This window comes from Hyaloscypha bicolor, assembly GCF_002865645.1.
Source record: "Hyaloscypha bicolor E unplaced genomic scaffold K444scaffold_86, whole genome shotgun sequence".
In the NCBI taxonomy this organism is placed as follows: Eukaryota; Fungi; Ascomycota; class Leotiomycetes; order Helotiales; family Hyaloscyphaceae; genus Hyaloscypha; species Hyaloscypha bicolor.
Window position 1 is genome coordinate 876,853 of NW_020194588.1, and position 25,487 is coordinate 902,339.

Here is a 25,487-nt window from a genome sequence, read left to right on the forward strand (position 1 = left end):
CTCATATACGAAGCAGTCACCGCCCCTGGTTAAACGCCTCCACCGCCACAATCTGATAATTGAACGTCCCAGTCTCCAACCTCAGCTTCTCCCACGCACTAAAACGATTACTTGTCGTAACCATGCCGCCCGTCCTGGTCGTCTGCCTTATAGACCAATACTGATTGAAAGCCACCATGCACTTGATTGAACTCGCACCAGTTTGCACATCCAAATAGGTGCCGTAAACAAAGCCGTCGGATGTGACAATCCCTTTGTAGGTCCCGGTCGAGTAGGGATCATAGCCTGACCCGGATTATACGAGGGGCGAGGTAAACCAGCTATAGGCCGGAGTCGTGCTCAGTGGTGCATAAGATGGGGGCTTCGAGGCTGTGTGCGCCCTCTCTTTTGAGCTCTGGTCATAAATGTGGGAAGTTTTTCCAGCGCATCACACATATTACAAACCCCGAAGATCAAAATCGTTGAAGAAACGACTGTTTGGGGACATGGACAAATAAGATGGAGAACTCGAAACCTCTCAGTAACCCTTGCCCCTGTTGACGATCTGCCGCGAGCAAGTACCCCTGAATTTAGCGATGACTCCTCAAACTGAGTCTGCATTGTTAGATAGAAATGCTTAACAATTACATTCTTCGTGTTCAAAGCGCGGAGGATATTTAAAGGAACTTGAGAGCAAATTTTATGAAATCTTGCCCAATTCGAGAGTGAGTTAGAGGGAGGAAAGGGGCTGCTCTGCAACTGGGGGTGCAAACAACACCTTGGCATTTTGTGGGGTGCACAATATACTCGACACACAAAATTAGAAAATGTGTAGAACTTTAGTTGAATTGGTCTATAGATGCTTTTTATAGCTCGTTCAATGACGTTTCATGGTCACCTACACCGTGGTTGTCAAGGTGTGACATTTGAGCACGTGACCCCCCTTCTCCCTTCCCTTCCCCCAATCGTGCAGATTTGAAGCTCTTTCATGCTCCTTACCCTTACCCCTATACCTTTATCAAAAATTGGCATCAAGAGCTCTCGTTATCTTGAGTTCGAAAAAATCCTGGGAATGATATCTTGGTTCCAGAGGCGCGCGCTGCTTGAGAATAACAGATCATTTGTTCTCAGAAAGAGCCACAAGTTATGACTGACGATGGGCAACTCTACCGTAAGATGATTGTTTCTCTTGGAGTGCAATATCTCCCATTTTGATTCTGAAAGATACTCCAAATCGTGAAACTTGACTTATTGCCCTGTTTCTTTGTCTCCTTCCGGGCTTTCACTTACTTCAACGGCAACGATATGTCAGAGGTACTTGAGTGACAAAGAGCGATTTACCATTCTGCCCTTTTTTGATTTATTCACCATTGTTGCAATTCTACCTACTCCCAAAGCGTTGTCCGAGTCTCAGCATAAGCCTTCCCTCTTGCATTGAGCAAGCTCTGGGACCCGCTGCACTCTTCCTGATTGTTCAAAATATCTTGGAGCCCTTTGGGTACACTTACTGAAATGTGCCAAGGAGACTAGATACAATTAAAGAGTTGGCACAATGTAACCTGATCGAATACACAGTGTGGCGCTGGAACATGTCAACAAAGGACTTCCCATTGTCCAGACTTCAGCTTCCTCTCTTTCCACATCCCAGCCGCCTAAGACACATTCAAATTCCTGATCATTCAATCTTCCGGCCTTCCAAGCAACATTCAATTCTCGATATTTCAACCTCCAGCCTTCGGCCGGGGCGATTGGCTTTCCAATCGCTCTGTATCACTGGCGACTCATCTTCTGTTGTCTTCCGAAGTTAAAGCGCGGGCCGCTATTGTGTTCCAATCCGCCATTGTAAATTTCGTGACTCGGATTCACCAGCGCCATTGAACACAATACTAAATTTCCTTCCTATTGTCCCCACCAAGCGAGGCACTTTCACAGCCTTGCTGTCGCACACTCTCCTTTCCAAAAATTTCAACAACTCCTCAATCCTCGATCTGGAACCACATCGACCAACAACACCAACCACATTGTCCCACGAGACATCGAACAACGAATCCACAATGTCCCACGACATGTCAAACACCCAAAATCGCAAGCGGTACGCCTCAGAGTGGCCCGAGACCGGAGCGAAGAAGAAGAAGACCGAAGGAAGCTTCTCGCCTGCCCCCGACACCGCGTCAATGTCCCAGCAAGAGTGGCATTATGAAGCAATCCGACTCGACACCGCTATCATCGTCAAGAAGAGACAGCGCGACTGGTGGGAGGACGTGAGAGTCACCAAGCGGGCAAGATCGGCGGAGCCTGAGACAATGGTCCCGGGTGAGCTGCAGGTGAAGGAACCGGAGAAGGAGAAGGAGCAGGATGATGTTACTAAGTGGAGAGCACCTGTGCTCTGCGGAAGCACTGGTACATTCCCGCCTTGGGCCGTATTGGAGGTCCCGGGTGCAATGAGGGCTGCTGGTGCAAAGGACTCTAGAAAGCAAGCACGACCTTCCAAGCCATCGAAGGTCGCTGAAGCAATATCTTCTAGTACACCAAAAGCTGGCACATTGGGAACGACTGGCACAACGGACTCTGAACAGCAAGCACAACTGCCCAAGCCGTCCAGTGTCATTGGAGCAGCACCTTCTAGTACACCCAGCGCCCCCTCGAACAATGTCTTTGCAACATCGTCTGATTCAAGCTGGTCCGCAGCTTTCGCAGCTTTTGGAAAATCCCCAACTGATTTGGGACAATTGCAGAAGCCGTCGGCACCACTTTTCGCACCCATCAAGAAGGCGGCGACCACGGCCCCTTCTACACCACCAACCAATGTCCCCAGCCAGGAGGAATCCAATTCGATTGTCCCGGCTCAAGTGGAACAACCAACATCGCCCAAAAAGAAAGTCATTTTTGCAGATAATAAGGCACTGGAGCAGAAACTTGACGAACTGGAAGCAACGGAAGTCGAGTTCGCCAGAAAAAGCCAACAGGAGTCTATGAGCCTTTACGGCCGCTTCAAAGATGATCTGATCGAGGGAAGAGACAACTGGATCAATGGCTACAAGGACTCAGCAATCGATACTCGTCGACACCACTACGCCGACGGAGAGGAAGGCGATGATGTGAACACCTTCGATTCAGACTACCAAGATGTGGATTACGATTACGGAGAAGATAACTGGGATGGAATGGATGAAGACAGCAGAGCCCGAGCCGAAGATGAGCACGAAGAACCAACCTATGACCCCAACTTCGTCGCCGAGGAAATCAACAACGGGGAGAAATATGGAATCAAGATTCCCGACTACACGGCGAAGGGAAGGGGTTGGGAGGAGTGGATGCAGATGGAGGCTAAACAGACTGCCGAGGAGAGGGCGTCATGGAAGGCGTTCGAAGGATTTGGCCAGCAGGAGGGTAGTGCCGCGACTGGCGCGAGCGCGGAATACAAGACTTGGCACCGGGAGTGCAAGGCCTTCTTTGCGCAGGACAAGAGTGTTGAGTTGTCTATGATGACCCAGGGTCTACCATTCCCGAAGATTCGGGGGCGTCTCTGTGGTGTCAGTTCAAGGGATTGCGTCAGAGGAGAGAAGTTGGGGATCTGTCAACACGATGTCATGCGTGTTCTGAAGGGAGCTGGTGTTGATATCGATGGAGAGGAATGGCTTGAGCGACTTAAGAGAGAGAGACTGAGATGGCATCCAGATAAATTCAGCAGCAAGATGGGGAAGAGATGGGAGGCGGAGGCCAAAGAGTTATTCCAGATGATTCAGGCATTGGCGGAGAAAGAGAGTAAGGGATGAGATACCGTTGGTACAATGTATGTTATTAAGGGTGGCAGGCGCCAACCAGGCTTTAGCAGAGAGCTGAGCAAGGAGGGAAGTGATGATTGTGTTGATGCTGTACAGAAATTGGAAGGAACGATCAAGGCTTTGGCTGCTTAGCTGAGCGAGGGAAGACGTTTATGATGGTTTTGCTCATAATTGCAATTTGCAAGCTCGATTCAGCCGTATATAGATCGCTCCTGCCTATTATATCAATGAAGGCTTTCTTCACCTCACGATCCGCGCCCTTACATTGTACAACAGAGCAACTGATGTCGTAACTGATGTCGCAACTGAGAAGACTTATTTGCCTCGTTTAGCACCCGAATGATCAACCTTCAAGAGGAGGGGCATACTCACACACGCAACTATCATGAAGCAATCCTCCTATCCCACAAAGTCAAGAACGACCAAGCGGGTGTACATCCGCAAGCAAATGGAGACAACGGCAGCCGCTGCGGAAACCACGCAAATAACAACAATCCATGGGCCGTTCGATCTCGGATCTACGGTCAGCTTCTGGACGTGAGTCTGCCTGCGCATCTGGAGAGATATAGATTGAGAGGGTTCCAGGCCGGCGAGAATGATGGACTTGGCATGCTATTTATGCCTTCTCTCCGGAGAACCTCCACACTCCTGCATCTCACACGGTGCCTGCTATCGAAACCATCACCACAAAATCGACTTTCTAGAAATGTGGCAAAGCGAGCAATTGGTCTCAGTGCGACCAGGCTTCGGAGGCTTCGGAGGCTTCGATGGTGTCCTTCCAGAAGTCGGATCCGGGGAAGATCTACGGTTCCTGCAGTCGATCAGATCCTGGGTTGGGATTGGATGATCTTGTTTAAGCAGTGGAGTTCTCGATTGGTTGCGGCGGAGCGCGAGGGCTGAGATAGAATGTGGAGAAGAGAAAAAGAAATGTTAAGTTCCACTATCCTCTGAAGCAAGAAGTCGACAAAGTCTTTTAAGACTAAACCAAGCATATCCTCGTTCAAAAAGCACTCATTCTATTGTCTCCCAATTATTCCAATCGGCAATTAATTCAGCCTGATGTTGTGAGCTGCTCAGGAGGTTGCTCCGATAAGCCACGATAAGCGCTCGGATCTCCTCGCTAAGCCGAAAGGGGGCGGCGGTAGGCGGCTTTGACGCTCCGAGCCAATTAAAATCTCTCGTGAAGTGCCGGTGAGCCAAGTGCCGACCTTTCCGCCGATAGCTCGGACGGTCTCAACGGTTGTGACGCAACCCCTCACCTGGATCACCTGGATTTTTTCCTGCTTCAATATCACCTTAATAGTCCAACGTCCCAATCCCTCGAACAACAGAGAAAATGGGATTATTCCCGTCCCAAAGCTTTCGTCGGCGTTGATGGGATCAACACAAGAGTTGGCCCCGGTCGCCGGGTCTGGAAAAGAACATATATCCCCACGCAAGATCATGGAGAGATCCCAAATGCTCGAAAGACACAACTCCAACCATGAACCACCACATCCCCTCGAACAAGAGCTGGGAACTCGGTCTAGTTCCAGCACGCAAACCTCTCGATCATCACTCAAATCCTCCTTCCCTTCACAGCATCCCCCAAGGGAACCTCCACCACTTTCCTTCAGTCCCTGGTCCAAGAAAAATTCCATCCTCCTCTGCACCTTAGGCCTCCTCTTCTTCGACCTCATCCTCCCCTGCCTCCTCCACTACACCCTCGCCTCCTACACCTCCCTCTCCCTTGCCATAAACCTCGGCCTCTCCTGCGCCTCTCTCGGTCTCGGCGAATTGTTGGAACTCCCACTACGAGGCTATCGATTATTCAAATACCCCTCGGAATACGCACCGCTAGGACAGGACTCAAAATGGGGTGCCGATTTCCTGCTCTGGTGGTACCTGACTGCGACCGTGATTGGGATCGTGCCGTATGTGATATCCACAAGTCTCGATGAGCCGATATTATGGCTGTTCCTCTTCACGCCAGGCTTCTTGGTGGGGTTTGCGGTGTTGACTGCTGCTGCCAGTCTGTTCCCGTTCAAACTTCCGTTCCGAGTTAGTAGTGATGCGAAGGGAGAGAGTTGTAAACCTTTCACATATTATGTTATCGAGGATTTTGTTGCTGTGGATGCGGGGCAGGGGAAGGGGTATAGGGAGGAGTTGAAGGAAAGATGGAACACGAGTCCAGTCTTCAGGAGGATGATTTGGGATGTTAATCTTTGGTGGACTATTGGAGGGGTGATCTTTATTGCGGCACTGGCCGTTGTTACCTGGGGATGCGATTTTGACACGGCGTATGGCTTGTCTTTTGGGGTACTGTTCATATGGATTGGGGTTTGGGCGCTGGTGACTTGGTTATGGGTGAACAGAAACCTCCGTGTAGAACGCGAGTGGTTTGCGAGGAGGGCCGTTCCCATAGAGGGGAGTGTAGAGAAGGAGCAGGACATAGCATGAAGATATTTGCGTAATGATAACATTGCCATCTACCGGCCACACTAGCAAAAAAAATCATGGGAAAGGAGCAGGCCTAAAAACCACCGTTTCCTAGACGAGTGAAGCGACAGAACCACGCTGGCCGATCCCAGAAAGTACATCAGAGGCAGACATGAAAGACTGGGGGAATCGTCCAGGAGCATCTAGCATTCGATTCCGCCAATGGATGCAAGTTGTACATTGAAGTCAAAATCCGACAAGCATCGGCTATGATACAAGGCTGCCAATGCTTCCAGCCATCATGCCATTCCTTCAATACGCCGCCCCAATGATGGTGTACACTCTCTTCTCTTTCAAATCCTTCTTTATCTGTTGAACCAGGTTGTCTCGTCCGTTTTTCATACTGCAGCATATCCGCCCCGCGTACCTGGTCCTGATAACGTGTTCAGTACCCTCCGCATCCAATCCTTAAGCAAGTATGGCACATCTCGGATCGTGTCCCCGTGAGGAAGAAGGTCCCATCCACGCGCTCCATATCGGTTGTAGTTGAGCCAGGAGCCAAATATCAGGTATGTAGCAGTCGATAAGAACGCGCTGTAAAAAGATTAGCAGGCCATCTCTGCAGAGTTGAGTGTTGTGGGGGGACGGGAGAAAAATACATGATGATAAACCAAGTGAAGAATCCCCAGTGACTCTTCTTCTCTGCATCCTCCTCCTTCTTCGTCTCTTCGCATGCATATTTTGTCTTCCACAACAGAGTCAAGACATCCTCATCTTTGCCCGATTTGTCGTAATCTACGAATTGCAGGCTCGGCTCCCCGCTGGCCTTCTCCTCCCGTTTGGTATTCCCATCCCCGTATTTGTCCTCCGGATCCCAAAGATTCTCGTCTCCCACTAGCGATTTATCGCATATAAACTCCACAAATGCCTTTTGTTTTTTCTTCGAGCCGTCTACCGTCCTGAAGCCCCCCTTAATCTCCAGTCGTACGCCTTCCTTTCCAGCATCCGTATCCAGCTTCGAAGTCTTTAGTCGTGTCCATTTTGCATCGGAATATCCGCCTCCTTGGTCTCTCAGTTCTCCAGCAATAGGAAACGCATCTGAAATGAAATCCTTTTTATCGTCTTTGTTGATCACACGCACGATACTGCACACTACTCCTTGTCAGCGAAGCTCGTTTGCGGGAGAAATCGGTTGGGGAAGCTCACATCGAGTACCGCCTGGACATTTTTGATCGGCCGGCACGTCGTTCTTCCGCTTCAGAGGCGCGCAGAGGTCGATTGTGTATGTCGTGTTCGTCCAGCTCGCTGAACCCTCATCAGCATGAAGGACTGACTTCGGTCCTCCCAACGGCTTGAACGTCCAGTCGACACCGTCTGCTCGAGCATGATTGCAGTCTAGAAGATTCGCAGAGGTGAGGAAGGGGAAGAGGAAGATGGCCGCATAGGCGGGACTTCGAGGTAACCTCATGATCAACAACTGAAGGAGTGTCGCGAAGTGAAGCTTCTGGTGGAGAGTTGAATTCAAGTGTGGCAGAGGAGCTTAGTGTAAGAGAGAGAGCGAAGGGAAACAGGGTTGCCGTCACAGAAGATGTAATTTGATGGTGTTGTGAGTGAAAGCGTGAGCTTGCCTACCTTCTCGGGATGACGAGCGGCAGGAATGAGGCACCAACCAGGCAGCAACGCTAGCGGCCGGTAGCCCTGCCGCTTATTTTAGCATCAGATAGGACTGGCACGTGACAACCGCCCCTTTTCTGGGCCAAGACCGATCAGTTTTAGTTCCTGTCTAGATCAAAATTGCACTTGTCACAGTATATAAAACCCTCCAACTCCCCCACAGACTTTGCAAAAACATCAAATTCATACAAAATGGCCTCGCAACCAACCTTCCACCTTTTCCCACAACTTCCCACGGAGCCTTCCCCACAAGATATGGGAACACACACTACCAGCCACAATATATCCAACTCATCGCCAACTATACTAATACAGCGCAGACAGAAGAATGAGAGCACATGGTAACGGAGGAGGGTTCGGGTATAAATCTTGGGCCTCAAGCTTGAACTTTACAACGAACTTCACAACGAACTTCACAACGAGAATTATGTTGGTCTTTTGCCACGTCCACTTGCAACTTGAACTGGCTAGTGGCTTCCCTTGAAAGAACATGTGTAAGATCGCAGATTTCCCTAAATTGAAAGTCGTTCCCCTCTACGGAAACTTCCCATTAGCTTTGATCGTCGTTCGCGGTCAAGAAACCTTAAAGATGTGTTTTCTTCTTCTTTAAATGAGCGCCGGTGGTCCGAGAATGATATCCCAATCCAGTCAATCAAAGGCACAATTCCATTTCATTGGTCACTAGCCATTCCACTCGTTCTTTTCCTTGGGGATCTTAATGCCTCATCTGCTTGGAAGTTCATAGACCGATATTTGTTGCCCTCTACTGCGCTCCTATCCACTCAATTCTGGAACTGCTCCAAGGCTTCAGTCCTCATACATTTGGAGTTCGGTTATCAAGAGCCGATTAATAAGTCGCCTCTGAAAACTCGATTTGGCAAGTTTTAGGAGAGAGGTAAGGGCTAAGTTTCCGCTATTCCGGGAGCTAGCTCTACCCCTCTTCCGCTCGGCCGACTGAAACGTTGAATATCAAGAATATTTCTTCGAATCTTCGTGTTGTTCCACTAATTCATGTTTTAAGGATGGCAGAACATGGAAGAAAAATTGTGGTAGCAGCCGTAAGTGTTAATTCCGAGACAGCCTCACGTGATCAAACCATACTCCTCCATAAGGTACATCAGCAAAGTGGGGAGCATTCTGATTAACATCACCTGACAGACTCCAACTTCGCCAATTCTATCCCATCTTATGCACGTTTTGTCACACGAGCCGTTACTGCAAATTACTGTCCTGACTCGGAAAACCTATGTCAAAATTTCTACTGCTAACGGCCATTCGCACAAGCATGACCATGGCCGCACTCACACTCACGAGTACGAGTCCAACCATAACAACCAAGATGGCCATTCCGATATGGCTCACATACAAACCGATTTCTCCTCCTCGGATCTCGTCACTCATCTTACCAAAACGGAAACCGTACTCTGCGCCTTCACTGGCTCGGACATCCACCTCACCTCTTCCATCATCGACGCCTCCTCTAGAGCCGGAGTCAAGCTCTTCATTCCTTCTGAATATAGTCTCGATACTTCAAATCCTAAGATTCGGGAACTCCTACCTCCTTATCAGACGCGCCTGGAGATCTAGCAAAAGCTGAAGACGAGCGGCATGAACTGGAAAGTAATCTATTCCGGCATTATTCTCAAAGATGCGTTAAAGACAGATGGTATACTAGGAATTGATGCTCTCTGGGCAAGTGTTGTTATATTTCCACATAAGAAGGAGACCAAAATCGCTATTTCCACATATCGGGATATTGCAAAATCTATCGTCGAAGTCGTGAATGGAGGAGAGAAGAAGGAAATAAATGAGGTTCATATGTGCAGTTTCATGGCCAACTTGGACGAGATAGTGGAAGTGGTGGAGAAAGAGATTGACAAGCCACTGGAGAGGTATGAGGGTATTTATGAAGGTGCCAAGAAGGAAGCAGGGGAGAGAATGAGGATGGGGTTCTTTGATGGTGGGGTAGCGTTGCTTGGGCGGGTGGCAGTGTGGAATGATGAAGTAGATGCTTGGAGTGGATGGAAAGAAGATGTTTCTGAAAGGAACAATGGTTGGAAGCCTGAAGTGAGAAAAGTGGTGAGGATGGTGAGGGATGGTGAGGTTGGCGGTGGGGGATGTGGTTGCTAAAATGAGCTTGAGGATAGCAAACATGGTACGGTCCTGCGAGCTCATAAAATACTTTCGATTTACCACTCTACTCAAAACCTTCCAGTCTTGGAAAAGCAACCAGCCTCAGAGCAGCAGTCTCCAAACAGCAACAAACAATCACAAACAGACGACAAAAAAGAGAAACACATTGATCATAGCAACCAACCCTGCCTATCCAAATAGTCAGGCGTCAGTGAAAAGCCGAGACCCTATCATTTGTCTTGTAAAGCTAAACCGACCTAGCGTCATTTATTGCTGTGCAAACATTCTTGAGGGCGCTTGCATGCTTGTAATCTAGGTCACGCACGTTCAGAATCACCTTTGCGTCGGGATATGCTGCTATAAGTCCTGCTGCAAAGCAGGATGCGGCTGCGTCAGTCGCAACTGCTGAGTAGCCCAGTAGTCGGTCGAATTCGGGAGCGGTGATGGTGCATTCCCCTGTTTTGTCGCTGAACCGTTTCTTCCGTGCTAGCCGGACCCAGCCTTGCACACGGCGGGGATCTTCAAAGAGCATGTCCTATCCCTGGTTGTGGTATATGTTAGCAAGAGCGTCAACTTTGTTGCTTGACAAGGATTGTAGGTAAATGAACGCAGTTTCAATATTCTGTGCATCGATAACGATTTGAAGAAAAAGAACATTGTCTCGTATGGAATGGGTGGTCAAATCCGAGCCGCAATAGTGCCTTTTGTAAAGATTCTGTTCTAGAGCGTAGTAACCCTACACAAAGAACTATTGAAAGTGACGTTACGGGACGTTAGCTTGCCAGGGGAATTTCTCATTTCTGCACGTCAGCTGATTTTTCATATGGGAATTGACAAATCACGCTACCATGTATATATATGCCCCCAGGTCATTGACTTGAAGGGCCAGCTGTTATTGTCAATAAATTTTCATTCCAACAAGAACTTGCATATGTTTCGTTCGTACGCGTGGTGATGGTTCGGCTGTGCTATACAACCGCTCCACATGGGCCAGAAAAGATTGTTCATACCCATCGTGCGAGTGACAGTCGCAAAAAAAGAAACTTTATGGGCCTTGAAAACAATCCAAGCAATTGCGTGCTTCAAGCTAGGAATGACGGGGCCTCATGTACTGTGCCCATTTACTTCAAGATAAGGCCCAAAATACAAAACTTAGCGCAATCCATGGGAAGCTAAAAATTGATCTCCGAGCCTCACATCGAATTCGCTCTGCAAATCTTGTTTCCACAACTTGAGCTATCGCCGAGTCTTCAACAGACCGGAGTACGTCCACCACGAACTCAAGTCGATGTGTAATGCTAATCAGGTTGAAGATGGTCGATGCAGCTCTTATACACTCGCTAATCGCAATTCATGTGGGGCGGATGATAATAATGCGCAGGTATCGGCTCAGTGCTATGTAGAATGTATTACTCCTACCCTTGCCTAAGCGGAGAAATAGCCGAGATCGACACGAATGTCCAGTATTGAGGACGAGTCGGTTGAAGTTCATTATTTTGCCCTTGGATGAGAAAATATACACGGCTGGGGCCAGACGATACGAGATTTCTTCATATTTGCCCACATAGTCCACTTTGATGTGAGAGTCACTCGACCGCGCTGTGATAGGGATTTTCGGCTAACCCCCCGAAATTAGACGAGATGTCTCAGATTTAGCGACGGAAAAGGGGCAAGCGATTATTACGACGACGCCACTGGACCTCGGCACCCGGAACAATCAATACGATATCTCAAGTACAGGGTAAATATATACTATAACGGCGAGTCCATCTGTCTCGATAAAAGAGAATCGGAGGCTTAACGTCTTGGTAAATTGAACTCCACGGGTTCGCACGGGAGAGTGGCCTATTTCTGAGTTCATGCCTTGGCGAAAGATTATTCTTATGTAGCCCAATAATGTCACAATTAGCTGTCATCAATGAATCACCCCCGAAGATCAGCTCACTTTGTCTTCCACATCTGTTTACGGGGCATACTCAATGGCCACAAATGCAAATTTTGTCTCTACCCGTATCCCTCCTTCCACAACCCTTCGAAATTCCGTACTACAATTATCGGCGCCTTCGAATCATTGCGAGAAGAGGTAATTTATTACGCTGTCCAATAGTGGGGCTTAGCTACTGGCTCTGTAAATCTCGACATTTATACATGCTTGAGCGCATGAATTATTCAATTAAAGGGTCAATGATTACGGTCGTTGTGATTCATGTCTGGTGCCACCCTTGAAAGTCGCAAGCTTATTCACAATTCATGATTGCTGTAATCCCCGTGATTGTACTCCCCACATGTTGCCTACTACGTTGCATTGGGGGTGCAAGGGAGATGTAGCTTACCAGCACCAGTGGAAGGTCAAATCCTAGTAGAAAGGCAATTTAATCAGTTTACAATCGACATCCTGCTCTCCTAAACTCATATCAAGAACCGACCTTAGGCAAATCTTCAAATCTTCAAATATTTTTAAGAGTTGCTCCTATGGCAGATTCACAACACACATATTCAGATAAAGCATAGGGTTCTGTGAACGATTTCCTAAGGCAACGCTTGCTTGGGTACTTTTAATAATCTCACACACTCGGAGACAAGAGGCATTTCTTCCGCTACATCAAGGAAAACGCTTAGCAAGGTAACTTGAGATTTCTGACCATAGTGCTTCAACCAAGCACAATTCCGAAGCTCAACGCATAACACCATACCACCGGGCTTAAATGCAATGAAGGCGCTTCTCGAATAGAACGAGATGTCCATACAGCTTCATGAAGGCGTCAGCAGTGGGTATTAGTGGCAATTAAGAAACTAAGTTTCCATAGTATTCGACATCAACTCGTGTACAACTTTGCTTGTTCAATGACGACGTTTGGAAACTTTGTCTCCCGCCGACTTTCCATCATCAGAAGGCCTTCGTCTTCTCGTGCTTTCGCTTCCCCCGCCAACACCACTGCCTGCTTCACTGTGTCCTGGATTTCCGCTCCCAGAAGGCCTCCCTCAAGCGGTCTCTGGCCATGTCCATAACCTGCGGACCCCGCGCCTGGAGTCACTATTCCTCCGCCAGGTGCTTCGTCTCTATAAGTTCCGCCTGCAAAGTCGGGGTCATAAGCCCAATCCCCGGAACCGTTTGCACCAATCGCCCTTCCTGGTACCCTATCACGCTCCAGGGGCTCGTAAACCCACGCATTGTTCCGTAAATGGTAGGCAACCCGCACCCGCCCCGTGTCGGGCGGAGGAGCAAAAGGAGGTATTACCCCCTCGGGACGAATAATCCAATCAGAATGTACAGGCCGCCGTCGTGCCTTATTGCGATCCAACCTGGGGTGTCCCCTGGTTTGCGAACTTCTGCAGATGATCGCGTCGGCTGTCTATAGCCCCGTCATTCTATTCTGCCTCCGGGCTCCGATCCAGTGAGCGGTGGTGGCTTTGCTCCACCCATACAGGCTCTGCTTCCACCTTCGCCCCCACCTCCAAACGTTTCCATTCCACTTTGCGACGCGAGCCAGCCTCCGGCGTGAATAGGCGGGTTTGAATATTTAACACCAAAATTCTCATATCCTCTCTTTGGCGTGCGTTTGAACTCCATGGGCACCTTGCACCTAATACAAACTTGACATGGAGAGCCACCATTACAGTCGGATTTTCTTCTCTCACTGCACCTATCACATATTTTGTAGTATGCCACCGAGGGGGCCTCTCCTTCGTCAGTATGTCCGTCATTTTGATCTTTATACTGGTACTGCAGCTTTTTAGAGACGCATTGTGAACATGGCGATTGTTTGTCGCATTTCACTTTTCTCATAGCGCAGATATCACATGCCGGCCGAGGTGATGGTTTATCTCCATAGGTGCATCCCCCTTTCTTCGTGTTGTAGCAGCGCTCACATGGACTGTGACCACTACATCTACTCCTATCGCGCCGGCATTTGTTCACACGCTCGCCCACTGGAAACTTTCTGGTTGCCGTAATAGCATCACTTGATGTCGCCCTTGATGCACTGTGAACACTTTGGACTTTCTCCAGAACAACGGCCTTCCTCCCTCTTCCTTCTGCAGGCCCAGCAGACTCCAGTGTGAGTTGTATCCTGGCTGGAGTCTCCTATTTGTTCTCCCGGATGAGGAGGAGCTCGAGCTACCTGACCTACCAGCCGTTGTTGCTTCTCGTATGCAACCGCTTTTGCTTCTTCCTGCCGTTTGCGTTCTTCCATTTCTTGGGGCGTAGGCACTTTGTACGGCTCCTCCCGCCCCCGGTAATTCAATTCTTCGTATTGTGGTAAAAGACCCGGAGCGTATCCTTTCATCGACCCATTTGCCGCGCGATATCTCGACTCCTCGTGCTGACGGGCCACTTCTCTTTTTTCCCATTCTCGTTGCCCTTTCTGTTGCTGCTCTCTGTGGCGGTCTAAAACTTCCTGCGGGGGAGGCCGATACCGTTCCCGACCACCCACATATACCTCTTGACGAGAATGTTGAGGGCTGCGCTGCCTGTTCCTCCCAGTCCAGAATAAGCACCTATGCCGTCCATAGAGAGGTCCCTAGTCGTCTGTACAAGTTGACTTATTGACAAATGGTGACTGTCTTCACCATGTTCAGGATGTCCACTCCGAGCAGGAGCGGGGTGGCCCATCGGACCTAGATGCGCTCCGCGCTGGCTCGAAGGTGCCCCGCTCATGCCTCTTGACGCGGGGGGCTATTGTGAATCCTCTCGGCTCTGAGTGTGCCTCTTGACTTGTTCTTTTCTCGTCCTTGTCCCCCTCCTTCTTCGTCCCCCGTTCACTGGCCTCCGGAGCTCATTGTGCTTGACGCTTGGTTGGCAGATGTGCTTTATGTGTCGTAACAGAATCACAGGGTGCCAAGTTGTTTTTTCCGTTGACCAATAGTTTGGCTTCTTGGTCGCTCTTTGAAAATTTCGAGTGGTGGTTGGAGATTTCAGAGTGGAGTATTGAAAGCTGTTATTTGGTATCAAAGGCTGCAAAGTATGAAATTTGGAAGCGAAAAAGATTCGGTGTAGAGGATGAAGTGCGTTGTTAATAGTTCCAAATCAACTGGGTATATCTTGCCTTTCAAGTCAAAGTCTCGGAGTTGAATAATGCCTTTGACCTTCTTGCAGATTGTTTCGTGGTTACAACTAGACAGAGCGCTAGTTCTGGGAGTTCTAAAGCTTATTTCTCTACTAATATTAGGACCTTAATATGCTAGGGGCACCCCGTGCGGCGCCTTCGGCGCCTCACGGCATATAGGGCACATCTGTATACAAAGTATATCTATATTTAAAGTATATAATACTCTACTAATACTAGGAGCTTAGGAGGCTAGGGGCACGGCATTCGGCGCTTTTGGCGCCTTATAGGAGCGTATATATACGTATACCTTAAGTACGGGAAGTATATATATATCCTTGAGGATATACTTCCTAAGTAATTACAAGTAAGGGATAGAGGGACGTACGTCTTGTCCATATTTTATACGTATACCGGGGGCTAAAGAATAGCCGAAAAAGGAAGCCTTACTTTATGATAAAATTATAAAAATTAGCTTGCGAAGTATAGGGAAAGGGGGCTAGAAGGGAATCTAATTCTCAATTACATAAGCACCCGTTCTAGGGTTTACCCAGACAGGGTGCTTATGCATTCTAATCAGAGTTGGCCTCCTGTTATTTCCCCTTTGGACGTACACTGATGTTTTAGGAATGCTACGCGAGCAAAACAGGGATATTGCAGGGATTGGCAGGGGCACACTGTTTTTGTATCTATAAAGACCTGCTATGCTCAAAGACCGCTCAATTTATGGCTGTCACGAGACCGGGTCTCTGGGCTTGGAAAGCAAGGTAGAGTGGCTCAATTCCGAGGATTCTAAACTAAGGAGAGAAGCTCTTGAGTGCGGGAGCTTTGGTGTCCTAAATACTACAGCCGTATACGTCATCATGGTCACGTGACGCTAAATTTACCAGTGAAGCAGTAGAGCGTAACAATGGCTGCTTCTCTTCAGCGAGACCAAGGCTTAGATGGTAGGAGCTGCAAATTGAATGTTTGCTTCTGTGTTCTTGTTAGCGTTATGTTAAACATTAATAAGCCTTGTTGTCTTTAAGAGATACTGGATAGATGCCTCAGATCTCTTCAATGAGATAGAGGTTGGCAATGCCAAAGCTCAAATTTGAGTATCGAATTAAAGACCCTTTGAGGTTTGTACTGCTCCCTGGAGGAAATTAATGTATCAAGAATGTATCAAGAAGTATTTGATGTAGTACCCATGCCTCTTCGACGAGATCAAGGCTTGCAATGGAATTGGTGATTTTGAAGGAAGGAGGTAAATGCAAAACTGGAAGACTCTGGGCTTTTATAACAGCGCGTTGCCTTATGTGAATCAAGGCATATCCATACTTGGTTGGGTACGCTAGCACCGATTCAAGTGTCTGTGTGAATGGAACACATTTAGCACACCGATGCTCTGACTAAGATAAATCAAAGCCTCCATTTACCTAGAGCAACATCCACCTCGGTGGAGCAAGCCTCTCCTGCTGGTCATTCAGCAATTATAAACACAATTTCAACAGCCCCCGCAGCAACAATCACCACCTCCTCCATAACAGTAGCCGCCGTGAAGTCTTTTAGCACAGCAGCCCATGCAACCACCAACGGAATCATCGTTGGCCTGGCACCAGCACCAGCTCTCCGCTCCACAGTATCCGGTCGTCCTATATTCTCCTCCCCACATACTGACTGATGCTTGATCTTCTTGCTAACACTAACATGGATTGGGGTTGCAGGTGGGGCACGGCTTTGATGAGTTAGAGTTGGTCTTATGTCAAGCTAATAGGGTTTCTCGAAAAGGACAGCATCAGACTTGCCATTGTCCCCCTGTCCAGCTCTTTACATTTCTTGTGAGGGGGAAGACCTGATGCTCAAAAACTGACCCATTGAGAAGTACTGATTTGTGTGGTTATGTCTGAGCCTTCCCTGATCTTGAAAGTGATTGTGTATCTGTGAACGACAGGCGTGAATCAGTAAGAAGGATAATCTTTGTGTTCGAGGCAAAAAGAGGCTTGCTTGCGAGTCTAATCACATTAAAAGAACATGGAGTTCGGTGAATAGTGGGGTCATAACATGAAGGGGTCGTAACTTGAGGCGGTGATTCACAAGGCTTTGCGAGATGGCCGGCTAACTATGTATAAGTGGATCCACTGCCCTAAGCTGAAGCCATCCAGTTTTCAAACATTTGTAGAATATTCAACGCCAAATGGCTTAAGCTCTAAGAACTCCCTCACAATATTTAAAACAATTCTGGCGCGAGTTTTGCAAATTTTGGAAGCCTTGAAGCTTCCCTGTCACCTTAGAGTACGTCTTCGCAATCGCAATCAAAGCCCTTTGGATCGCTCAATCCCTCTTCACCCCAACATTTCCCATCTTCCTCAAACCGAAAGCCCCAATAATGCAAGCAAGTCCCATTGACGCAAACGCCGTCCAAAACCCGGCTCGATACCCCGCCAACAGTTCCTCTTCTCTCCTCATCCCTCGATCTCCCTCCTTCTTCGTCACGCATGCGGCAACGACCGCGATCAACGTCAGTCCAAGGCTAGTGCCAAACTGCGCCACGGTATTGAACACTGCACCGGCAAGTGCTTGCGTGTGGGATGGGAATTCCTCCGAAACAGCGAGCAGGCCGATGGTGAACATAATGTCACATGACAAAGGCGAGAGCAACTGTGCTGGGAAGGCGGCATACCAATATGGCCAATGCGACGAGACGACGGCCATGAGAAGTGGAGCGCCGGAGCTGAGAAGAAGAGCGACAAGGACGAGGAGGTACGGGCTAGTTCGGTGGATGAGGAGGCCGGTTGTGAGCTGAATGAGGAATCCCACCAGGAGAGAAGGTAAGATGCGTATCGAAGCTCCGAGGGCAGACGTGTGCTGGATTTCTTGAAAGCTATAGCTTGGTCAGTATGATGTGTGTATGGAATGTTCTAGGAAGGAGATGGGAATGCATCATACAAAAGCGAGCAGAAAACTTCCATTGCGTTCGCAACAGCATTAGAAAACAACACCGTGAGGCAAACGCTGGTAAAGACTGTGTTTCTCCAGAGGGAGTTTGGAATCAGAGCCGGCAGATGTAGACGTTCACGGCGGGCTTCCCAAGTGACGAAAACAGGAACAAAAATAACGCTGATCAGCAGCAGAGCAATATTTGCGGGCCGGGATATGTATGAGACGGAGCTGGTGAGTGTGCTTTAGGGTTGTCAGCAAAGAATTTGACTGATCCAGAGCACGAGAACCCACGCAAGGATGTAAGAGAACACCCCAATAGATATCGATACTACAATTGCTCCAACCCAGTCGATGTCCTGCTTAAGCTTTGCCAAAGTTGATCCTTCAATCACAGCATCTCTTGGCAAAGCCCATAAACTTACCCCAAAAAGCGCCAGCGAAAGACTTCCACAAAGGTAGTACGAGAATCGCCACCCTACACTGTCCAGAATAACACCTTCGAGTACCATGCCCAATGAGAATCCGATTGGCTGAACAAACCCTAGACACGAGAAGCCAATGTTGCGTTTCCTGCCGCTTGGAGCGGCATTCGCAACAATAGCAACGGAAGTAGGCAGACAGAGCGAGACTGCAATACCCTGCATTGCGCGGAACATGATCAATTCAATGCCTGTCCGAGCGAGCCCGCATGCGAGGATGAATGTGCTGGTAAGGAAGCAGCCAAGCATATTGACACGTTTGTTGCCAATCACGTCGGCGACGGAGCCGGCAAGGAGCAGGCAGGAACTGCTCGTCAGACTGAACGATTTAGCGTTGAAAACTCCGGTTCTGAGAGGGAAGAAGACCTACTAGTAAACTGCAGATGGCCATAATATGAGATGCTCTGAAAGAGAGAGGTCTGATGCTATTCTAGGTAGGCCGATGGTGATGAAACCATTGCACAAGCTACCCAGAAAGTTGACGCCTGTCAAGGCTGCGATGATGACAATAATGCGCCCTTCTTTCAAACCCCCAGCTTCCAAGTCGATTGGGATTTGTATTGAGCTGCCCGAAACAGATTTTGTGTCTCCTAGAGCACGCACTGGATCCGACACAGAAATAGAGTTCCGTGGCGGTGAAGGCAAGGACTCGTTTCTTTTGTCGGGCACCAACTCGATGGCGTATAATAGCTCCGACATGATGAAGTCCGTAAATGAACATGCAATCTAGATGAGAGGGAGTGAAGCCGAATATGCGGGTTTCTGGGCTTTAACCCACTTTTCTTTTGGCAGAGCGTTCGTCGTGTCAAGGGCGTGACACGGCATGCAGGGTACATTGAAGTGCTCCACAAGCTTCGCTTCGGAGTTCAATTCCGGCGTACTTGGGAATAAAGCTTGAAAGCTTGGCGCTGCGAACACCCAAATCTTTCAGATCGCGAAAACTGTAATCCTCTAATATCTAAATAACTACAAATCAGTTAATCTTTATATTACAATAACACTAGCTTAGGTAATAGCTATAGTACAACCTTTAATGGTGCTCCAAAGTCATGTTTATTCTTATATAAAGAAAGAATTAGCATGTTTTGAGAGCTGCAAAAAAGATGTGCGCAGATGTTGTGCGTGCCACACCCGTAAAGTTGGGGTTTCACTGCACTGTACAGCACCTCGAGAGCCTTCGCTAAAATGGCTAGGTAACCCTGACAGTTGTTGCCGCAGTCGGCAAGAAAATGTATGAAGCTCAACAATCTATATAGTTAACAGATACGTAATTCAATTTGTAATGCAGCACCTGTTTTTTGATCTTATTTCCTTTGTCGGCTTACAATGTTATTGATATTCAGCGGCACCTCTTCCGTTAAAAGCTTGCTAGGCACACTCAGATCTCTCTCGCTCTTAGATTCACACAGAGCCTTTGCCTCAATCAACTTTTATAATAGCGTCCAAATTTCCAACTATTCTCCCCCGCTAACATTATCTATTCGTACTCTTTGAGAGAACTCAACTCGAAACAACCACGAACTGCGACACGAAGAACCCAATAACGAAGAGGTTTCATCTTAAATGCCTTCTGACCGCGATCAACTCCCTCGACACAAGCCTCACCCGTCAAAAATCGAGTCAGTGGCTGAAGAGGCTCGCCTGGATGCGCTTCTTCCATCCCGACCAGCTAGAGGTAAACTTCCCTCAAGACTAGATCAGCCACAAAGAATAGGTTCTTCGTCTAACACAAGTGGAAAACGCCTTCCCTTCAAACTAACCCACTCAAACAGAGACCAGCTTCCATCCAGACTAGACAAATCGCGTCGAGACCAACGGCCTTCTAGTCTGAATCCCTCTCGTCAAGACAGACCCTCAAAGCAATACTTCCGTTCCACGAAAAAGAATCCCTTGATATCACGCTTAGACCATTCACAGCCTCAACAAACTGAGCATATTTCAATCAACCCTGCTTTCGCAAGCGCGCATGATATCACCATGGCTACTCGCCAGACGGAGGACGAGTTACTTGCACCTCAAGAGCAAAAGAAACAAGAAGAATGGGCACAAAAGAGAATGGCGGAGCTGGGACGATGTCCAGCCAATTTTAAATGGATATGAGTTCCCGGCGGATACAACTGCGATGCTGGAAATCACTGGATGGCCGACGCTTTGGTTGCTGAGGGTAAGGGTGGCTTTCTTGCGCTGAATACATACATGGGCGGTTCATCTTTGGATCCCGAAGTGGTCGAAAACCTGAAGAAAAACCGACAGATCGGATTCAGCCACGGTTTGGAGAAGTTCAGTCGTCCATGTTATCCCTCTTCTGAATTGAATCCCTAGGCCGTGTATCTCACACACCTTTAAGTTCGCCCGGGAAGGGAAACTACCCCAGGGATGCGAAGCGGGCAATGGGCTCCAGCCACTTTACTTAGATGGCAAATGCAAATCGTTGAGCTAAGATCTTTCCCGTTACTCAGGGTTTTTGTAAGTCCACTGAAGTGAAACTGGGAAACAACAAGTGAAACTTTAAATGTATATACTCTCTTATTCACGGAAGATATTATTGAGTTTCAAAACACTGAGGTATTCCTTTAATATGGCTCTGCTGTATTGCTAAAGGTAAAGTGATTGTTCGGGAATTGCTAGAGACTACTGAGTCGAGCTAAATGGGCGCTATGGAATGCCGCCTAGGGCGACTAACAAGAACACCCACTCCTCATAAATATAAAAGAAACGAATGAGGATTTACAAGAGAATTGTTATTTCCCTTCCAGGGTTCTCTGAATCTCATCACACACCGCATTTGTCACCTCAGCCGTCGTAGCAGTCCCACCAAGATCCTTCGTAATAATGCCCTTCTCACAAACGTTTTCCACAGCTTCAAGTAAAGCATTAGCAGCTTTCTCTTCTCCAAGCCACTTCAACATCTCAACTGCGGTCCAGAAAGTTGCTACCGGGTTCGCTGCCCAACCATCAGCTATTTCCAATGAGTTTCGTACCAGGCCTAAGCGGCACTCACCAATCCCCATCCCAATAATATCAAGAGCAGAGCCATGAATAGGCTCGAACATGGAAGGATTCTCGCGAGTAGGGTCCAGATTACTCGTCGGCGCAATGCCGATAGACCCCGCCAGCGCCGCAGCGAGATCAGAGAGTATATTGGCATGCTATTTTCAATTAGCTGATTCCTTTCCCTTTCAAACAGAGCGGTACTCACTAGGTTTGTAGCCACGATAGTGTCAATGCTTTCCGGCTTCAGCACCATTCTCGTCGTCATCGCATCAACCAACATCTTCTCGACCTTCACATCCGGGAACTCCGCGGCAACCTCCTTTGCAACCAAATCCCAAAGTACCATTCCGTTCCTCTGCGCATTACTCTTCGTTACGACCGTAATATGCTTCTTCGGCCTCTTACTCGCTGTTTCAAACGCGAATCTCATGATGCGTTCAACGCCATGGCGTGTAAAGATCGAGACTTCAGTCGCGGTTTCCCAGGCTTGGCCAATGTGGCTTCGTCCCCCGTGCCCTGCGTACTCGCCTTCGGAGTTCTCGCGGATGATCACCCAGTCTAGGTCTCCGGTTGTGCAATTGCGTAGGGGAGATTGAGTTCCTCGGAATATTTTTGTGGGACGCACGTTGGCGTATTGCTGGAGGGGTTGACAGATTGCTAGACGAAGCCCCCAGAGAGAGATATGGTCTGGGACATCTGTTGGCAGTAATACATCAGCAAGTTAAGATCATCTTGAGATGTAGTTTATGAAAACTAACCAGGGGCGCCCACAGCACCGAACAATATAGCGTCGAATTTCTTCAAGGTTTGGAGAGCATTGCCTGGAAGGTATTTTCCTGTCTTCTTGTATGTATCTGAACTCCAGTCGAAGTTCTCGAATTCAAGGTTAAAGGTACCGAGAGTGGAAGCGAGCTTCTTCAGTACGGTGATACCGGCTGAGATTACTTCAGGTCCGATCCCGTCAGCAGGGATTGATGCAATCTTGTAAGTGGGATGCTCGGTTACTTTGCTTGGAGACATGGTTTCTGCGCGTGCTTAAAAAAAGCGTAGATATTTGGCCGAAGGGTTTGGGTGAGATGAGGAACACTGGCCCCAGGATAAAGAATGCTTTTTATGAACATTCAACAAGCTCTCAAGTTGGGAGTTCTAACTTCCCGAACCAGTGGCGACCTCGCGTGCAGACCGGCTTTTGAAAAATTCGAAGTATTGGTCGGAGTCCTGCACCTTGTGGGTCCGGTCATCGTTCCTCCGTAATGTTTTCCCGTCCATTCGGACTGGTCCAATCACATAATCCGAATTATGGATATTCATGTGCGGCCGCTAATGTGGCAATGTCTCACCGGACGAAGGGATACTTGCTGTCCATCTTCTATTCCAGGAAGGAGATCGAAACAGGAATATCGATTCTGTACTCCGGGAATATCTTCGCTACTTCGTTTGCGGGGTTGATTGCTGCTGTTGCTTTCGCATCGATTGGTGGCGCTCAGGGACTGAAAGGGTGGCAATGCCATTGCAATGGTGAGCTTGATAAGTGATATCTTTCTGGTTGTTCCTGGCGGGCGAAGGTCAAGGTTCTTCACAATCGAAGGTGTCATCACATTCGCCATTGCTGTTGCCGCCATGCATCTGCTGCCTGACTCCCCAGTGCTCCACCGTCGGTGTTGAAGATTTGGTTGATCCAAAACAAGAAGAAGGTCAGGAGAAGTGATTCTGAAGCGAGAGTATTGTTCATGTACAGATTGTTGTGTGTCGAGCATCCTCTTATGTACAAATTGGGAAGATATACTCACTGCTCCCAGTAACTGCATGGCTATTGCTGAGATTTTGTAATAAGAATGCTGGGTATCGTAATCAAAGAGTTTCTGATGATGGATCGCTTGATTGAGGCGTATCTTCGTAAGGTAGTGGAATGAAATCAGATTGATGGCTGTTCAACATCTCGCAATTGATCCCCTGCTCCAAAGATTCTACATTTCTTTCAAAGTTAAGGCAGTTAGCGATCTGCTTCTTGGCCAGTAAAAAGCGTGTGCCCAAGGTTTCCCACTGACCCCGGGGGTTGGCTTGAAGTGACCTGTCCTCTGAGGAGATGTGATGGGTCTATTAACTAGAAAATATCGTAAGATTAGTCTGTATAGTCCCGCGGAGTGCCCCGCCCGCCAAACATGTCTGGCCTGTTTTCAAGATCGTTGGAAGCAAAGGCTTTGGGAAAATACCCTGTGTTGAAGCTCTATTGATTGAAAGTCGAACAGAAAGGTGAGCTTGTGGTAGGCATCTCTGGGACAAGCAGAGCATCGACAGACGAAGGTGTTGGTGGTTGGCAGGCAGGGTTGGATGTGGACTGGTTTCTCCTCGGCTGGTTCGCATTGTGTGTGTTTCCAAAGCCCCCGCCAAGAAAGTTTCTCGTGCTTCTGAGTTCCAAGATCAATCCTTCGATGCGTCCATGTTTGGCAAGGTACGTGGGCAGCAGGAGATGGGAACCTATGCCAGCGTCAGACGCGGGAGAAGCAGTTGGTTCAAGATGACGAACCAGGGAGGCTGCTGACTTGAGCAGAGCGGTTCAAACACTCCACTGGTGACGGGTGGGTCTCGTTGTCGAAGTAGCACACCTTGAGGTCATCATCTCTCTGAGATCTAATGGAAGGCCTGGGGATTGAGAAAGGCACCGCTCAAGAGAATATATCGACCAGAACAACCGTCTCCGAATATCAACTTCTGCAGGGGAGAACTGCTCGAATCTGCCAGGGCACCAATGAAGGCCCAGGTGAAGAGCCATACGAACGATGAATGCACCAATCCTGGAAACAGCATCCAGGCGTAGCATGGAAATAAGAAAGGGCTGAACGCTGACAACCGCTTGCAAGTTGGGCAAGGAAGGCGGCCACACGATGAAGGATTGCAAGGCCAGCATTACATCGCCGATGGCTTAGGACGCGAGGGGATCTACAATGGCGAGTTGGCAGCGATCTACAGTAGATATTGACAATATAGAGCAAATTATCACGCTTTCCACTTGATCGAGCTCTGTGAATCCGTGAAGGGGTAGGCTCTCAAATACCCCCGAGGACAGTTGGAGCGTGAAGGAAAGGAAATGGGGAATGCCAAAAGTCAAAGTACGGTTTGGACTAGCGGACCAAATCCTCAAAAGTGTATTGAGAGTCGGGGCTGTTCTCGTAATTGGAGAAAGAAAGTTCATCTGCGCGCCACAGCATGCCTGGGAAAGAACATCCAGCCGATCGTCCTCACCAGGGACGAGCTCGTCGTCTGCAGCTCTTGCTCTCTCGAATGCGACATGTCTCGAACCATTGCTGTTGCTGGCAAGGCGTGTCTAATGGTCCATACAAAATGAATGCCACTTCCACTACCCACGAAGTCTGCTGGACCGGAGCCCATGTCTCGGTGAGGGCGCATCTGTCCCACCTCTCGTGGACCGTCTGCAGCAGCTGATCCTTGTGTTGAAGACTGCCGACGGCATTTTGGAGACGGTCCTTCGCTCGCACTTATCTGAGGCGATAATCGGTCCTTGATTCAGCATAGCAGTGCCGGATGTTGCCCTTGAGATAAAGATAATGTTGAGATTTGTCTAAGCAAGGTTGCGGCCCTTTGATAAAGTGCGGGGGTCTCCGATTTACAGTGGAGTGAAAAACCAGCGTGACGGATGTGGCCCGTGCAACGTGTGCGCACATTCATTTTTGCAGGTCTCAAGAATCACTATTTCCTTTCTTTTATAAGCATCAAAGCTTATATTAAAAAACGGTTAAACAATATGTTAGAACTATTAATACTCCTATTATCTTATCAATACAAAGGTTATAGTATTTGTGGTTATTTAGCTATTGGAGAGTTTCTGTTTTTGCGATCTAACGGATTTGGGGTGCGCGCAGCGCCAAGCTTTCACACTGGTTGTTCACTCCACTGTAATCGAGTACAGGCCAACTTTTGGCTACTTAGGCTTGCATGGACGCTCCAACCGAATCTTCACCCCTAAACACTTCGGAAGAAAACAGCCACTTTACATACAAGTACTGTACAAGCGAGAGACAGTGGGAGTAACATGATAT

The 25,487-nt window shown here is 48.4% G+C and overlaps 12 protein-coding genes across 12 annotated transcripts; 6 read left to right on the top strand and 6 right to left on the bottom strand.

Annotated features, from left to right (window-relative positions):
* Positions 1 to 16: 16 nt before the first annotated feature.
* K444DRAFT_530064 (glycoside hydrolase family 11 protein) lies at positions 17 to 283 on the bottom strand (the record flags this gene model as incomplete). Its single annotated transcript, XM_024874870.1, has 1 exon — positions 17 to 283. A coding segment is annotated over one exon (267 nt), but the record flags the coding sequence as incomplete, so codon positions are not given.
* Positions 284 to 2,033: 1,750 nt separating this feature from the next.
* Positions 2,034 to 3,755, top strand: K444DRAFT_630234 (uncharacterized protein; the record flags this gene model as incomplete). Its single annotated transcript, XM_024883176.1, has 1 exon — positions 2,034 to 3,755. One exon carries the CDS (start codon positions 2,034 to 2,036, stop codon positions 3,753 to 3,755), a length of 1,722 nt encoding a protein of 573 aa, XP_024736362.1.
* Positions 3,756 to 3,949: 194 nt separating this feature from the next.
* Positions 3,950 to 4,729, top strand: K444DRAFT_613418 (uncharacterized protein). Its single transcript, XM_024880346.1, has 3 exons — positions 3,950 to 3,976; positions 4,029 to 4,078; positions 4,137 to 4,729. Exons 2-3 carry the CDS (start codon positions 4,061 to 4,063, stop codon positions 4,662 to 4,664), a joined length of 546 nt encoding a protein of 181 aa, XP_024736363.1. The 5' UTR covers positions 3,950 to 3,976; positions 4,029 to 4,060; the 3' UTR covers positions 4,665 to 4,729.
* A 790-nt stretch (positions 4,730 to 5,519) lies between these two features.
* Positions 5,520 to 6,134, top strand: K444DRAFT_482392 (uncharacterized protein; the record flags this gene model as incomplete). The annotated part of the gene is made up of 1 exon (XM_024873024.1): positions 5,520 to 6,134. A coding segment is annotated over one exon (615 nt), but the record flags the coding sequence as incomplete, so codon positions are not given.
* A 446-nt stretch (positions 6,135 to 6,580) lies between these two features.
* Positions 6,581 to 7,650, bottom strand: K444DRAFT_643485 (autophagy protein-like protein Atg27; the record flags this gene model as incomplete). The annotated part of the gene is made up of 3 exons (XM_024884864.1): positions 6,581 to 6,776; positions 6,842 to 7,334; positions 7,389 to 7,650. The coding sequence occupies 3 exons, from the start codon at positions 7,648 to 7,650 to the stop codon at positions 6,581 to 6,583; spliced, it is 951 nt and encodes a 316-aa protein (XP_024736365.1).
* Positions 7,651 to 9,464: 1,814 nt separating this feature from the next.
* K444DRAFT_663863 (uncharacterized protein) lies at positions 9,465 to 10,402 on the top strand (the record flags this gene model as incomplete). The annotated part of the gene is made up of 3 exons (XM_024886892.1): positions 9,465 to 9,923; positions 10,072 to 10,196; positions 10,306 to 10,402. 3 exons carry the CDS (start codon positions 9,465 to 9,467, stop codon positions 10,400 to 10,402), a joined length of 681 nt encoding a protein of 226 aa, XP_024736366.1.
* A 2,403-nt stretch (positions 10,403 to 12,805) lies between these two features.
* On the bottom strand, positions 12,806 to 14,646 carry K444DRAFT_630239 (uncharacterized protein; the record flags this gene model as incomplete). Its single annotated transcript, XM_024883177.1, has 5 exons — positions 12,806 to 13,342; positions 13,416 to 13,633; positions 13,860 to 14,040; positions 14,120 to 14,366; positions 14,429 to 14,646. 5 exons carry the CDS (start codon positions 14,644 to 14,646, stop codon positions 12,806 to 12,808), a joined length of 1,401 nt encoding a protein of 466 aa, XP_024736367.1.
* Positions 14,647 to 17,099: 2,453 nt separating this feature from the next.
* On the bottom strand, positions 17,100 to 19,200 carry K444DRAFT_663864 (MFS general substrate transporter). Its single transcript, XM_024886893.1, has 4 exons — positions 18,806 to 19,200; positions 18,248 to 18,754; positions 17,963 to 18,196; positions 17,100 to 17,897 (listed from the first exon to the last, which is right to left on the bottom strand). Exons 1-4 carry the CDS (start codon positions 19,132 to 19,134, stop codon positions 17,348 to 17,350), a joined length of 1,620 nt encoding a protein of 539 aa, XP_024736368.1. The 5' UTR covers positions 19,135 to 19,200; the 3' UTR covers positions 17,100 to 17,347.
* A 652-nt stretch (positions 19,201 to 19,852) lies between these two features.
* On the top strand, positions 19,853 to 20,951 carry K444DRAFT_412174 (uncharacterized protein). The gene has a single exon (XM_024872620.1). The coding sequence runs from the start codon at positions 19,999 to 20,001 to the stop codon at positions 20,533 to 20,535; it is 537 nt and encodes a 178-aa protein (XP_024736369.1). The 5' UTR covers positions 19,853 to 19,998; the 3' UTR covers positions 20,536 to 20,951.
* Positions 20,952 to 21,176: 225 nt separating this feature from the next.
* On the bottom strand, positions 21,177 to 22,679 carry K444DRAFT_723889 (tartrate dehydrogenase; the record flags this gene model as incomplete). The annotated part of the gene is made up of 4 exons (XM_024888600.1): positions 22,188 to 22,679; positions 21,635 to 22,125; positions 21,437 to 21,584; positions 21,177 to 21,379 (listed from the first exon to the last, which is right to left on the bottom strand). Exons 1-4 carry the CDS (start codon positions 22,447 to 22,449, stop codon positions 21,177 to 21,179), a joined length of 1,104 nt encoding a protein of 367 aa, XP_024736370.1. The 5' UTR covers positions 22,450 to 22,679.
* K444DRAFT_412290 (uncharacterized protein) lies at positions 22,567 to 23,422 on the top strand. The gene is made up of 2 exons (XM_024872621.1): positions 22,567 to 22,947; positions 23,229 to 23,422. The coding sequence occupies exons 1-2, from the start codon at positions 22,683 to 22,685 to the stop codon at positions 23,312 to 23,314; spliced, it is 351 nt and encodes a 116-aa protein (XP_024736371.1). The 5' UTR covers positions 22,567 to 22,682; the 3' UTR covers positions 23,315 to 23,422.
* Positions 23,423 to 24,558: 1,136 nt separating this feature from the next.
* On the bottom strand, positions 24,559 to 25,116 carry K444DRAFT_663866 (uncharacterized protein; the record flags this gene model as incomplete). Its single annotated transcript, XM_024886894.1, has 2 exons — positions 24,559 to 24,948; positions 25,111 to 25,116. The coding sequence occupies 2 exons, from the start codon at positions 25,114 to 25,116 to the stop codon at positions 24,619 to 24,621; spliced, it is 336 nt and encodes a 111-aa protein (XP_024736372.1). The 3' UTR covers positions 24,559 to 24,618.
* Positions 25,117 to 25,487: the final 371 nt, after the last annotated feature.